General features: G+C 44.2%; 1 protein-coding gene across 1 annotated transcript in view; it reads right to left on the reverse strand.

The window, feature by feature from the left end:
* trpm7 (transient receptor potential cation channel, subfamily M, member 7) overlaps positions 1 to 15829 on the reverse strand; it is a 113149-nt gene that overhangs the window by 69629 nt on the left and 27691 nt on the right. Inside the window, exons 6-8 of the mRNA XM_083653083.1 lie at positions 12832 to 12956; positions 11698 to 11869; positions 4328 to 4502 (exon numbers count right to left, since the gene is read on the reverse strand). Of these exons, the coding sequence (XP_083509209.1) occupies positions 4328 to 4502; positions 11698 to 11869; positions 12832 to 12956 (472 nt within the window). The remainder of the gene's footprint in view (positions 1 to 4327; positions 4503 to 11697; positions 11870 to 12831; positions 12957 to 15829) is intronic.

Below are 15829 nucleotides of genomic sequence, written 5' to 3' on the forward strand. Positions count from 1 at the left end.
ATATTTTCGAGTGTGCTTGCAACCTGACTTTCTACTTAATATTTCTAGTGTGGACATAGGAGGTTGTTGTACAGAATTGTTAAGTCGTGTCAAAATAAAACTTCTAAGTTGAAAATACTTGAAAAGGTGCCTTTCTGGCTTCACTTTCAGCTATTCAAAACCCAGTATTAATTTGATCTCTGAGATTATTTTTAACCAGTAATCTTGGATTGCTGGGCATTTCCAAAATATGTGATAGTGATCAGCCATTATTATTGCATTTTCTCCAGCAATTACCGGATTCTGGTCTATCGTTCTGTAAATATTTTCTTATTGGAGTAATAAAAAAGTCTGATAAGGTTCTTCCATGAAAATTCTCTCCATTGAGCCCATGTGGTTTTAAGGAATGGATTGAGCTGATGACAAGAATGGCAACTTGAATTTGAGGTCTTCATAATTTTCCTCCGTCATGTTCATGAAGTAGGTTGATGGATGTCTGTAGCAATCATGTCATGCTGTCTGACTCAGCTGCTTCTGCTCAGTTGAACATGGAGCTGTACGATGCTGTGATTTACTGAAAAAGAAATTAAATTATTATTATTATTACTACCTACAAAATAATAACAAGCCCATACATCATCTTCTTTCTGTTAGCAACCGAAGCAGTTTGTTTACAAACAACCTGATCTTTATGGAACCTATGTTAAGTCCCACTATAAACCATTATCTGTCGTCGTTTCACGTTTTACTGAAAAATGCTGCCACCAGATTAAAGAAAAGACCCTGTGTGATGTTGACTGATGTGTTTTTTTAATGTAATGTTAGTTTTGCTAATTCCCTGATTGAAAAACAGCATGGCTCAGACGACAAGCTAGCTCCATATGCAGCTCCAGTCCAAAACAGAGCTATCTACTGTAGATTGATTAGCGTTACTGTAGCTACACCATGATGCATGACCGCGCATCAGTCAATATCACATAGGCCTAAATGTTTTCTTTAATCTGGTGGGAAAAAAATGCAATCAAAGTTAAAACGACACAGATATTATGGTTTACACGGGACTTAGATTTAGCTCCCATTAGCCATGTTCGCTAGCCACTTCACTTTATGGCTACTACCCTCCATAAGCAGACTACAGGCATCAGATAGGCTACCAAATAGCCTACCAACAGCACAGAACCATGTTCCTTGAGGAAGCGATTAGCGGTACCATGGGGTTAATCACTGTTAACGTTACACATTCAGTTGCAGTTATCTAACGGTGGCATGGCAAGCCTTAGCAAACTCCCTAATGTTAGCGTATGATGCTAACGTTAGCTAACACAGGCCTGCTGTAGGCGACAATCTCATAATCTCCTGGCGGAGATAATAATAACAAGCCCATACATCATCTTATTTCTGTTAGGCTACTACCATAAGCAGAAATGATGTCTTACCTTCACTGTTGTGTTACAAATTTGATGGATGAGTACACACTGTAGCCTATTTCCACAGCGCTGCGTGGCATAACATACTATTATTTATTTATTTATTTACCGGTATTAACGTTAGACAGCCTTCTTCTTCTTTGGTTCACTCCAGGCACTTCCTGTTGAGACAGGACCACTCTGCCATTTTAACCGTGTTGTGGTCACACAGTGTATCGTTTCTCAGGTGATTCAGCAGATTCAGGTGATATGCTGCCACCTAGCGTCTAATAAATATTACTGCAGCCTAATTGTTTTCATCAAAGCGGCACACCGCGGGAAAAGGCAACGCCACCTCCCCCCAACTCTGCAGACCTCTGTATATATATATATATATAAGTTATAGACAGCATGGACAGCATGTTGTGTATATTTGATATTTTTTCTTAACTATTTGTTCTATTGTGTTTTTGTATTTCTAGTTATTTATAATTATTAAATTCCCAGTTAAGTTTACTGTTTCATTGCATTGAGTTTATTAACTCATTGAGTGCCAGCCACTTTTGGAGAACGGACGCTCCCAGTGCCAGAGTTTTCAGAGCGTTTTCAGTGATTTCTCGAGGCCCACAGAATATTGTGTGATATTACTATGTAAACACAGAACACGCAAAAAGAACAAGGAGAATCTATTGTATCATCAGCAAAAAAAAGTTTATTGATACCATTTTCCGTTCTTTAGTTATGAGCCGGAGAAGATAGGTTGTTTTCAGCGTTTTCAGGCATTTCAAATTATAAGCTGAGATATTCAGCCTTTTGTGAAATGCAGCATTTCAAGCACATTCACTGACTCTAGGTAATATTTTCTGATGTAGTGATGTGGTGTAGTTGTGTCCTGCCCTGCGTGCCCCAACCCCCTCCCCCCCCATCAGCTGAAAACTCCTCCCCACACTAGTAACAGCCTCACGCACGCAGCGTCTATTTTCGGAGTGCTTTTGGTGCGCCGCCTCCCAGGCAGCGCAACATGGAGAAGCCACACGCGGACTGCAGTAAAAGGTTTGGCTTTTCATTGTCGGCTGCTGCTTTTCTAGCGGCTAATCGTGTGGAGAAACTATGCTGACAGATAGACAGAGGCAGAAGGGCTCAGTTGTGTGCGCGGATTGACTGTGTTCGCAGCCCCCGTCAGTTGCAGCCAGAACAATCTACATGGCTCTGGGCTGCAGCATGAGCGGGTTCACTTTGATCACGGCTATTTCAGGCTGTGTATTCCTGACATTTCTGTAATCTGGAGATCACTGTCGCCACCTAAGGGTTCTGTAAAATAGGTTATAGACCTCCAATAGCTACAATAGTTGTACAGGAAATGCGGAAGGCTTTGATCGACGTCCCACCGTCAAAAAACGCATTGGACGTCGAAAGACGTCCGTGGCACTCTACGTCACTATTTAATTGGACGTCGAAAGACGTCCATGGCACTCAATGAGTTAATAAGCTGTAAAATATCCTGCCTACATCACATATTTCAATTCATGTCAACTCAATCATATCTTTGTCAAGTGTTTGATATTTGAGGGTTGCTGATGTGGTGCCTCCTCTGGTCGTTAACTCATTCTCTGCCAGGGTCATTTCGGTCTGTGTGCTCCCAGTGCCAGGATTTTGAGCATATTTCCTGATCTTCCAGGACCCACAGAATATTCTGTGCTAGGAATAAAATTACACAACATATCTCACAATAAAGCAGAGACTCTCTTCTTACCCCTTGTAAAAAACTGAAACTCGACCATGTTTCCTTGTTTAGTTACAAGCAGTGGAAGTTAGCTTGTTTTCACTGAAAATGCCCTCCTTTGTAACAGAAATAGGAGAAAAATAGGTTTTTAGTGAACGACACCATTTCAAGCAGAACTCTCTTTTGAGCCTTTTATTTTTTTGCCTCAGTGACACATCAGACATATACAGTATTTGTTTTCCCAAAAAAATAAAAAAATAAAATAAAAAAATAATAAAAGTGTTTACTGACTTTTACTTCCTGGAACTTATTTACCAGATAGTCCTGGATCTTCTCTCTCTCTCTCTCTCTCTCTCTCTCTCTCTCTCTCTCTCTCTCTCTCTCTCTCTCTCTCTCTCTCTCTCTCTCTCTCTCTCTCTCTCTCTCTCTCTCTCTCTCTCTCTCTCTCTCTCTCTCTCTCTCTCTGCTCAATGGCCGCAAATGCTGCTCAATGCACAAATGGCCGCTCATGATCGTCGGACTCTGTTTCGGACTCTGTTTACTGCTAAATGGGTGACTATACTATAAATACTAAACGTGATTTAGCGGCCCAAAAAGTAGCACTAATGGGGGATTAGCACTAATGGGGGATAAACATTTGATTAAAAAAAATAATAATAATAATCGGCCGATATTATCGGTATCGGAATTTTTTTGCTCCCTAATATCGGTATCGGCATCGGCCTCAAAAATCCAGTATCGGTCAGGCTCTACTACTACTACTACAGAAGTATGTGCTGAAACCACCTAGGCTGGGTTGTTGTGGGCGGGTCTTGAAATATTCTGAAGTAGCACAAATGTCATAATCTGATGAAGTCTGTGAGCAGATGATTTTGATCTGCACTCGGTCAGAAGAGAGACTTGTTTCAAAGCTTTTGACAGACTGGGTTGCGGTTGGGTTGTTCAAAGAAAAATCATGCCGGGACATAAATAGATCAACAGAACCACCAGCAACCCACCCATCACAGCAATACTGGGAGGGGCAAGATGGACTACCCAAACACCACTATCTAGAACCCTGCAGTACATGCTTGATTCATTTCTATTTTTTCACGAGTGATTTCAAGCTTGTTTGACAGATTGTTTTGACAGTTTTAGCCTCCGCACACCCACCACTTCAGTCAAGTGTGTGTGTGGTGTGTGTGTGTGTGTGTGTGTGTGTGTGGTATGTGTGTCCTACCCTCCCTCCTCGGTCTGCTTGTGGATGTAGGCCAGTATGTCAGCAGCGCGGCCGGTCCCCTCACACACCACCACTGGGACGGGAGGGCTCTCCTGAAGGTACTCCAGCACAGTCAGGATCACATTGGGACCCCCCTCAAAGATCAGGGCCACCACAGGAACACCCTGACCAATACCTGCAAGTACGGACACACACAGCCTGCTGCTTACAATTTGCTTTGATTATTCCTTTAAAGAGCATGGTGCCGGTTGGAGACCATATTGCATTAATATGTGGAATTGGTATTTAGACCAGCAGGGGACACTTATCCATTTCATATAACTAACACTTGTGATGTCACAGGGATGCAAACTAGTCACTTTTAGGTGACAGTCACATTTTTCAGCCCAAAATATGAGGATTTCTGAGTGGTTTTATGTCTGCCCTGGTATCTGTCACCTTTTTTCACTCTCCATGACTTTGCATCCCTGTGTCAGCCCCAGCAGAACATTCTCCTCTTGTGATGTCACTCCTGTTGTTATGTCACACGGCCATTTATAAAATGCCACCTTTTCCTCCATATTTATACCCTGGGGGCCTGTGGGGCGGAATCTGTCTTTTTGGAGTATTTTCACTGTAATCATGAGCCCAAAATGTAAATTCAGATTGTTTTTAACCTGCACCATGCTCTTTAAAGTCCCTGGAAACCAAAATCCACAAAAACGTTCTAACTATGTTATTTAGGGTCTTATGTTAGTAATTGTGTGTCTCAGAAATTATGATACGGTACATTACTTTCAACCCAAAGCCTTAAAATCCACACTTTTCTACAAGGTCTGGATTTCTATTTCCTCATTGAAGAGAGCGGAGCGCGCGGTGCTAAAATGCAGGAGCTTATCACGTCATAAGATTTAATCGAATCACACACACGCATGCACGCACACACACACTGACACACACACAGTAGCGCTGTGCACTCGCAGCGGCGAGTGTGTTCGCTGAGCAACGCGCGAACACACACACACACACACACACACACACACAGAGTCCATCTCTCTTTCCTTCTCTCTCTCTCTCCTTCTCTCTCTCTCACTCTCCGTTAACGGAGAGAGGTCTCCTCCGAGAGAGAGAGAGAGAGAGAGGAAAATACCTGCTGCAGACAGACACGCCCACACAGTCGGCGGGAGAAAAAACACTCTAAAATGTAATTGATTCTCATGACTTTTGCCATGACTGTCAAACCTAAATTTATATACTTCGCGACGTTCATCATCGTTCAAATTTGGCTGCTGGCTTATTAACATAGGTTCCTGTGATGTGATGAACTCAAAATGCTAAATAATAATAAAATATTTCTGGTTTCCAGGGACTTTAAGGGTAAATCCCATTCATCCGAGTCCCACTTCCACCCTAGTGACAGTTTGTGGGAGGTTCAGATGATAATGTCCAGACAGCCGTTATCTGCCTTTGTCAGACCTCACAAAGATAAACTGACTGCACACACTGACTGGCTGACTGAACTGACTGACTGAACCTTTAAATTTAAATCCATCTGTGTAATGCCATGATAATTCACTGGGGTACAGTACAAGATGGCTGCCACAGAATTCTAATACACTTTAAATTGTACGAGTCAAATCATCATTCAATTTGTTGGTTGTTTGAGTGAGAAAGTCCCATGTGATTATTTTTGCTCCCTCCCCACATCCTCCCTTTCCCTGCTCTCTTCTCCCCCACATCCCCCCTCTCTCCCTTCCCACATCCTCCCTTTCCCTGCTCTTTCCTCCCCCACATCCCCCTGTTCCCTTGTTTTCACTGTCCCTTGAGACTATTCATGACCATATCGCCCAGCCACAGTATATTCTACCCGTTCTGCTCTCTCTCCTCTTCCCCCCCTTCCCCTGTTCCCTCCCCACCTGCTCCCTTTCCCTGCTGTCCCCTCCCCCACTCTCCCTGTACCCTCCCCACCTCCTCCCTTTCTGTGCTCTCTCCTCCCACACACCCCCCCGCTCTCCCTCCCCACCTCCTTCCTTTCCCTGCTCTCCCCTCCCCCACATTCCCCTGTTCCCTCCCCAACTCCTCCCTTTCACTGTTCTCTCTTCCCCCACATTCCCTCCCCCTTTCTCCCTTTCTCTGTGTCTCTATCATATGATTGTTCAATCATGTTGTTATTATTAATACTACTGTAATTGTTACTGTTGTGTCAGCTATATTTAGCTAGACATATTCTCTGTGAAGTCCTCTGAGACATGCTTGTGAATTAGGGCTAAAATAAATAAACTTGACTTGACTTCTTTTCAGTTTACTGCACATTCCAAGTCTGACTTCCTGGATGAAATTCAACCCAACCCAAAATTCATCACAATACATTACTAGAAAAAGACCAGGACCAAATAACTGTAGTATTTGCATTGTATTGCAGTTTTTGGTATTTGTTTTAAACTGTAAATAAGCAGTTAACGCTAACCTGTGGTAAACCCAAGCAGTATGACAGCAATATTATGTGCCCCAGTTCTGACTGTCAATGATTGCTGCTGAATGAGTTTGCAGGAGAGTTAAAGCAATGTCATAACTGAAAGTTTTGGTCCGGCCAAGTTAACCTTTTGGTACAGTACGTGGATTCCATTCCAGTTCTTTCAATCTTTGAAATAAAACAGATAATCTATTATCTATATCATCATCATCAGTATACTGTATAAATGGGAGCTTGGGCTCTGTCTGTCTGTTTGTTTCTCTGTCCCACTGTGATGTCATAAATCCCACTGTGACATTTCCGTGATGTCATAAATCCCACTGACATCATCAGTGATATCATAAATCCCAGTGATGTCATAAAGCCCACTGTGACATAATCAGTGATGTCATAAATCCCACTGTGACATCATCAGTGATGCTGGTCTCATTGCCCACACAGCAGCCGAGCTGCGAATGTGAGCTGCAGGACGGGCGAGCCTAGGAATTGAGCGCGCATAGCGCACGAGATCCTTAGTAAAAGGGAGCATGTGGGCTCTGTTCTGTTTCAATTTTTGTGATGATGTCATAGTGATGTCATAAGACTGATGTCATCAGTGATGTCAGAAGATGTGAAGTTGTGACATCATCAGTGATGTCATAAGAGCATGAGCCCGCACAGCGGCCGAGCCTAGGAATCTATCTATCTATCTTATCATCATCATCATCATCAGTAGTTTATAAATGGGAGCTGGGACTGTGTTTCTCTGTCCCACTGTGATTAATTTGCGATTAATCGCGATAAACTATGGACAATCATGCGATTAATCGCGATTAAATATTTTAATCGATTGACAGCCCTAATATATATACATGTATACAGTATATATATATATATATATATATAAATAAAATGGTAATAACAATACCAATGGCCAAATACTTACCCATACTAATGATAATAGCTACTACCCAGGGCACAGGGGTGCCCAAATTTTTTCCCATGAAGGGCCAAAACTCAATCTGGGTGGAGGGCCGAGGGCCAAAAATAAACGTTGTGGAATTACATTAAAATGTATTGTGTTTTATAGAAAATTAACATTCTAAATCTAAAATAACATTTCAATATAATAATCTACTTTTTATCTGTTTGGTAATTGTAATAATTTGCAATTGGTTATATATATAAAAAAAAACATCTGCATTTGTGGGGAGCTTAAACATTTAATCAGTAAACACCCAGTTAAAAACAGTTGTATTTTCCACCTTTGTAATCAAGAGAAAAATTTGACTTAATTCACAACTTGAAAAATCCTCAAGGTACCGTAAATTCCGGACTATAAGCCGCGGCTTTTTTCCCGTTTTTTGGCCCCTGCGGCTTATATAAGGGTGCGGCTTATCTATGGATTTTTTCAGAAAAAAAAAAAAAAATACAAATAAAATCTCTCTTTTTTAGCACTCTTTCTAACTATAAATCCACTTCTGTTTTAATTTCCTCTCTTGCCCTCTTTTCACCACACCGCGGACACTGTGTGCACTGTAAAAATAAACAACGGTGGTGTTGTGTTATGTTGTTTTGTTGAAATGTTACGGTAATACGGTAAATGGGAGCTTCCTCAAACAGCCATCTCTTTCCCGACAATCCCCTCTGTGCGTGACCACTTACATATGGTAATTACGGTAAGCAAACGGCCACTCGGCCATCAACTCCCTCCCCCGACTACCAGGAGAAAATCACAAACTTCGGCGAATTCACACAAAGGAAGATCAAGGAATATTCACAACAAGACGAGCAGTAGAAGCAACACTCTCACTTACCATGGGGAAGGTACGCAGAAATTCACACGACGCAGCTTTCAAGTTGAAAGCAGTCAATCTCGCATTAAAAGAGGGAAACAGAGCAGCCGCGCGTAACCTGGGCATCGATGAGTCAATGGTGAGGCGTTGGACGGTGCAGCAGGAGGAACTGTCTCAGTGCAAGAAGACGAATTCACACAAAGGAAGATCACGGAATATTATAGGAGTGTGAAAACATCCACAATCACCAACGGGTTCCAAAACGCTGGACTGCTGCGGGATGAAGAGGATGACGCCGCCACAGCTGGCGCTGAGGGCCGTCAGAGGCTTCAGAGGCTGTTCGATGCCGACAGTGACGAAGAGGAGTTCGTTGGTTTTGAGTGACAATGAAGGAGAGAGGAGAGTGGTTGACGAAGCCACCCTGAACCTGTTCGTTTCCGACACTGAAGATGAGGACTTTGGTGGTTTCAGTACGCAGGAAGAAGAGGAAGACGAGGATTAGTGACTTGACTTCTCTGGTTACAGGTTTGCTGCACATATAGCCTATTGTTGTGTGATTTTGTCTGGGGATTAGTGACCTGACTTTTGTTTTGTTTTGTTGAAATGTTAATAAATGGGAGCTTCCCCAAACAGCCATCTCTTTCCCGACATTCCTCTCTGTGCACGAACCCTTTCATATGGTAATTAAACATCAAAACACCCGCGGCTTATAGACCGGTGCGGCTTATATAAGAAAAAAATAGTCAATTTTGGTCCCGCGGCTTATATACCGGTGCGCCTTATAGTCCGGAATTTACGGTACTTTGAAAATCAGTTTCGTAGTGGCGACGTATATTGTACTCTTTCAAAACAGCCACTCTCTGTCTGCAAATGAGACAAACCGCTGTTGAATTTACTTCGGTAAAAAAATACTCGTCTTGCCACTCCGTCCTAAATTTTCTTTTGTCAGTGTGCCACTGCCGTGATGATGATCTGTCCATCTTGCTAAAGCTGGTGTAAAGCCAGTGACTGGGGAGGGATCAAATATCAGAGCTCACCCCCCAACCAGGTGATTCAGCCAACCAATCAGGAGCAATCAATCCTCAGATAGCAATGCCTCACACCCGTGTGATACAGTCTGGGAGAGAGAAAATACCAGCTGCACAAAATTAACGTTAATCGTAGATAGAAGAGTCCTGACATCTCCATTCAGGCGCGGACTGCATAATCGGGCATGTCGGGCAACTGCCCGGTCCCCTGGCCTGCAAAAAAAAAAAAAAAAATCCCACCCCCAAATCCGTGGCGGGCCAAAAAAAAAAGAGCGCGGGAAACACTTGGCCCGCGGGCCCCAAATTGGGCACCACTGGTCTAGCACATACCATCACAAGGACATGCAACAAGTATAACATAGTTTAGGTTTCACTTTTTTCATGTGGTGAGGCTCTGTTGATGTGGATGTGATTCACTGGCGTGGCACTACAACCGTTACAGTAAGTGTGGAGTTTGATCTTTCTGATGCGCAACTCCAAGGCTCCCAACATCAATATGGAGATAGGAAAATATCTCATTAAAAACAAAATCAGAGTAGCTGGCTGGAAGTCAGAACCTGGTGCTTTATACAATTATGGTTATTGGTAATTAAAGGAAGGCTTGGTATTTTGGAGGGAAAGTAATTACCATAAATTCCGGACTATAAGCCGCGGCTTTTTTCCCGTTTTTTGGCCCCTGCGGCTTATATAACGGTGCGTCTTATCTATGGATTTTTTCAGAAAAAAAAAAAAAAATACAAATAAAATCTCTCTTTTTTAGCACTCTTTCTAACTATAAATCCACTTCTGTTTTAATTTCCTCTCTTGCCCTCTTTTCACCACACCGCGGACACTGTGTGCACTGTAAAAATAAACAACGGTGGTGTTGTGTTATGTTGTTTTGTTGAAATGTTACGGTAATACGGTAAATGGGAGCTTCCTCAAACAGCCATCTCTTTCCCGACAATCCCCTCTGTGCGTGACCACTTACATATGGTAATTACGGTAAGCAAACGGCCACTCTGCCATCAACTCCCTCCCCCGACTACCAGGAGAAAATCACAAACTTCGGCGAATTCACACAAAGGAAGATCAAGGAATATTCCATCGAACCGGAGCAGATCATAAATATGGATGAAGTGCCTTTGACGTTCGACCTGCCACTCACTCGGACTGTTAACAAGAAGCGCCCTGGAGGATTCTTTCACCAAAAAAAAGCTTTGCTCGTTCTCGACAGCATGAGAACGAGCAGTAGAAGCAACACTCTCACTTACCATGGGGAAGGTACACGACGCAGCTTTCAAGTTGAAAGCAGTCAATCTCGCATTAAAAGAGGGAAACAGAGCAGCCGCGCGTAACCTGGGCATCGATGAGTCAATGGTGAGGCGTTGGACGGTGCAGCAGGAGGAACTGTCTCAGCACCGAATATTATAGGAGTGTGAAAACATCCACAATCACCAACGGGTTCCAAAACGCTGGACTGCTGCGGGATGAAGAGGATGACGCCGCCACAGCTGGCGCTGAGGGCCGTCAGAGGCTTCAGAGGCTGTTCGATGCCGACAGTGATGAAGAGGAGTTCGTTGGTTTTGAGTGACAATGAAGGAGAGAGGAGAGTGGTTGACGAAGCCACCCTGAACCTGTTCGTTTCCGACACTGAAGATGAGGACTTTGGTGGTTTCAGTACGCAGGAAGAAGAGGAAGACGAGGATTAGTGACTTGACTTCTCTGGTTACAGGTTTGCTGCACATATAGCCTATTGTTGTGTGATTTTGTCTGGGGATTAGTGACCTGACTTTTGTTTTGTTTTGTTGAAATGTTAATAAATGGGAGCTTCCCCAAACAGCCATCGCTTTCCCGACATTCCTCTCTGTGCACGAACCCTTTCATATGGTAATTAAACATCAAAACACCCGCGGCTTATAGACCGGTGCGGCTTATAGAAGAAAAAAATAGTCAATTTTGGTCCCGCGGCTTATAGACCGGTGCGTCTTATAGTCCGGAATTTACGGTAGTCGATCAGTCAGCCAGTGGAGGTGCCTTCAGTGGCCTTTACTGTATGTTTTCGGCCATCTCAAAACACACACCATGTCACTACACTATCTGAGAAGAAGCTACCATTTTTAGCATTTGTCTTACGTGCATGTATTCTCTGGAGGTTGATGTGCTTCTCCAGCTCCCGCCGCAGTTTGACCTCAGCGCCGTACTTGCCCACCGTCCCATCATCAACCAGGAGGAAATGCGAATGGAGGTTGTTGAGAACATTGAGCTTGCTGAGAGGGTTCAGTATGGTCTGGTATGGAGCTATTACCTGCAATGGGAAAGGAGGGGTCAGAAAAGCACAACAGTAGAAGAGGAGGAGAGCTTAGGAAAAGGGGAGAAAGGACAGAAATTACAAGTTTTGTTTCTAGATGTAAAAAAATAAAATAAAAATAATTAATTAAAAAAAAAAAAAAAAAAAAACATAATTGAATATTAGTTAAGGCGCCATCAGTTATTTTAAGACCTTTGCTTTCAAAGTACCAACATTTACTGAGATATTTTTGTAATACAGAGAGGCGTGGTGTGAGACGGGTGGACTGGATACAGAGAGGCGTGGTGTGAGATGAGTGGACTGGATACAGAGAGGCGTGGTGTGAGATGGGTGGACTGGATACAGAGAGGCGTGGTGTGAGATGGGTGGACTGGATACAGAGAGGCGTGGTGTGAGATGGGTGGACTGGATACAGAGAGGCGTGGTGTGAGATGTAATACAGAGAGGCGTGGTGTGAGATGGGTGGACTGGATACAGAGAGGCGTGGTGTGAGACGGGTGGACTGGATACAGAGAGGCGTGGTGTGAGATGGGTGGACTGGATACAGAGAGGCGTGGTGTGAGACGGGTGGTCTGGATACAGAGAGGCGTGGTGTGAGATGGCTGGACTGGATACAGAGAGGCGTGGTGTGAGATGTAATACAGAGAGGCGTGGTGTGAGATGTAATACAGAGAGGCGTGGTGTGAGATGTAATACAGAGAGGCGTGGTGTGAGATGTAATACAGAGAGGCGTGGTGTGAGATGTAATACAGAGAGGCGTGGTGTGAGATGTAATACAGAGAGGCGTGGTGTGAGATGGGTGGACTGGATACAGAGAGGCGTGGTGTGAGATGGGTGGACTGGATACAGAGAGGCGTGGTGTGAGATGGGTGGACTGGATACAGAGAGGCGTGGTGTGAGACGGGTGGACTGGATACAGAGAGGCGTGGTGTGAGACGGGTGGACTGGAGTTGTCTTACGTCTCTCCCGATCAGATCGTTCCTGTTCTCAATCACTCCCCAGGGAGCGATCCCGATCGTGCAGATCTTCTTGGAGGATCTGGAACAGTGCTCTTTCAGAGCGTCGCCCACGTGCTTCGCCACACCTTCAGGAAGGATGCAAGAGTCAATCACTAAACTGTGCTGCCCAACCAAATAAAATGCTGTCGTCAGAAAAAACAGTGTGAGCTCTTATCACTCTTTAAAGTCCCTGGAAACCAAAAAACACAAAAACCTTCTAACTATTACATTTAGGGTCTTATGTGAGTAATTGTAATTACTTTCAACCCTAACCCCAAAAATCGACACTTTTCCACAAGGTCTGGATTTCCATTTCCTCATTGAAGAGAGCGGTGCGCGCGGTGCTAAAATGCATGATCTTATCACGTCATAAGATTTAATCGGATCACACACACGCATGCACGCAGGCACGCGCGCGCGCGCGCGCACACCAGGGATTCCGTTAGCCGGTAATAGCTGGCTTTTAGCCGGTATTTGTTGCCGTGGGCCAGCAAATTAAAAGGTCGCCGGCTCAAGTGGCCGGCTGAAAATACACCAGATAAATAAATTCCTTATATAAAATAGCCTAATATTGTACGTGTGGCCTATAACCTAAGTGATGTTGCCAATAAGCTACGACTTAAATAGAGATTTATTACATCATATGTTTTCCGCCCCCTGTATGTCAAGTGTTGGTGAAAAAGAAAAATATAGCAGACGCTTTCTTTACTGTAGAGCGCCGTTTAAAAGCCGCACAAGCAGCATCAGTCCCGCCGGCCAGCGCTGGACCCGCTGTGAGGAAACACACAGGAGGAAACCGACATGTCAAAACAGACATCCCTTGCTAGGCCAGTCCTGTTTTTAATCGAGATCATGCAACAAGTAGCCTACTTCAGCCTTGCTTACCACAAAGAAAGCCACATGGGAGCCGAGGACGAGTGCAGGAGAGCTGACGCAGGTGCCGCCAGGTGTGGAGTGGGAGAGATTAAGGTGCGTAGCCTATTGCTGGAGATTCAAGTTGTGCGCTGTCTGCACTCTGCACTGACACTGTTGCACTTATTACTTTTAGCTAACGCTACGTTGTTTTTTCATCAAGGCAATGTCCAGAAGATATGGGTTCATGAGTGTCTGCAAATGCAGATAGATAGGCTATATGAGCATGCATGCATCTTGTCTGTTTCAATAACGAAAGCGTCCTTACCGAGAACGACATGCCGACCAATTCAATATTCTTGCTGCGAAATCGGCCTCTTAATGACAACACTGGAATAAATATGATCGACTATAGAGGCTATAAAGAATAGACTATAGAGAAATAAATTGATTTGTTTATTTAGGAAACAATTATTTTATAACATCCTTTTTTTAATAGTGGCCGGTAAATATTTGATACGGCCGGAATTTGGGAACGTTACCGGCTGCACTGGCCGTCTGGGAAAATGTCTAGCGGAATCCCTGGCGCACACACACTGACACACACACAGTAGCGCAGCGGCAGAGATCTCTTCCTCTCTGTAAACCCTCTCTGTCTGTGCTATGCGCCGAGCAACGCGCGAACACACACACACAATCTCTCTTTCCTTCTCTCTCTCTCTCTCTCTCTCTCTCTCTCCGTTAACAGAGAGAGAGGTGTCGTCCGAGCAGGTCTCCTCCAGCAGGTCTCCTCTGCTGCAGACGGGACACACCCACACAGTCCGCGGGAGAAAATACACTCTAAAATCGAATTGATTCTCATGACTTTTGCCATGACTGTCAAACCTAAATGTATATACTTTGCGACGTTCATCATCGTTCAAATTTGGCTGGTGGCTTATTAACATAGGTTCCTGTGATGTGATTAACTCAAAATGCTAAATAATAATAAAAAAAAAAATCTGGTTTCCAGGGACTTTAACCCTCTGCCACTCCAATTGCCAATTGTGCCAATTGATCGCACAATGGTTAAATACATTTTCAGGCACATTTACCACTTATAAAGGCACAATTAATTAACTCTAGTTGCTATAAATCACATAATGCCTGGTTCAGACTACACGAATTCAGCCCGATATTAGACCGATTTGGTCGTGCGCGACAGATTTTCAGCGTCGGGCCCGAATATGACCGTCGGGGACGACGATCGGCCGTCTTCACCTCTTGTAGTGTGACATAATCAAAGACCAGCGTCGGGACCAGTCGGGACGTCTAGGACGCCTCACGACGCCCCGACGAAAAGACTGGCATGTCAGTCTTTTGGACATGGTTTCGCCTAGTTTGACACCCCGGAAGACAGGTGTCAGGTCCTGGGGAGACCGCTCCCCGCTCGATACAGATTTCACCCGCTTGCACTCACCGCTCCGCTCCGCTCAAAAGAATAAAAGAGATAAAAAGGCCAGGGTGTTTTAATTTGCGTTTAAACGCCTGGGCAATGGGCATTGCTCACTACAAATAACATGAGCTCAGCAGAGTCGGCTGCATGTTCGTTTCTCTTCCTTCTCGTCTCGCAGCAGCTGGCAAGAAAATAGTGGGCGTGCACATGAAGTAAGTTGGAGGCTGGAGCGGACATCACAGTGCATCACAGCAGAGCCTGTCACTCATCCAAATAACGTTAATTCTGCAAGGGATATATATAGCACCTGGATTACATACATGTTTCACATAGGGTTGTGTTTGGATTTCAATGTTTTATTTTGCCCAATATTGAAATGTTTTACAATTGCATGTTGTGCTAACATAAACATTATTTCTATCTACCACTTTAGCCTATTTAGGCTGATTTGGTTGCTATTTCTTGTCAATGTAGTGGCCTCAATGCATGCTGGGAGATTTCGTTCACAGGTCCGCCTCCCCGACGACCTGTGAACTCGCTGATGACAGCAGACGACGTGATGACGGTGGCATACGATGCTCTGTCGGTGTTAAGCGAGAATACACTTGTAGTGTGGCCAGTCTCCCGACCAAGACATGTCACAAATTTATGGCAGTATGATGGCCTCGTCTG

Source organism: Poromitra crassiceps, assembly GCF_964638095.1.
Source record: "Poromitra crassiceps genome assembly, chromosome: 16".
Taxonomy (NCBI): Eukaryota; Metazoa; Chordata; class Actinopteri; order Beryciformes; family Melamphaidae; genus Poromitra; species Poromitra crassiceps.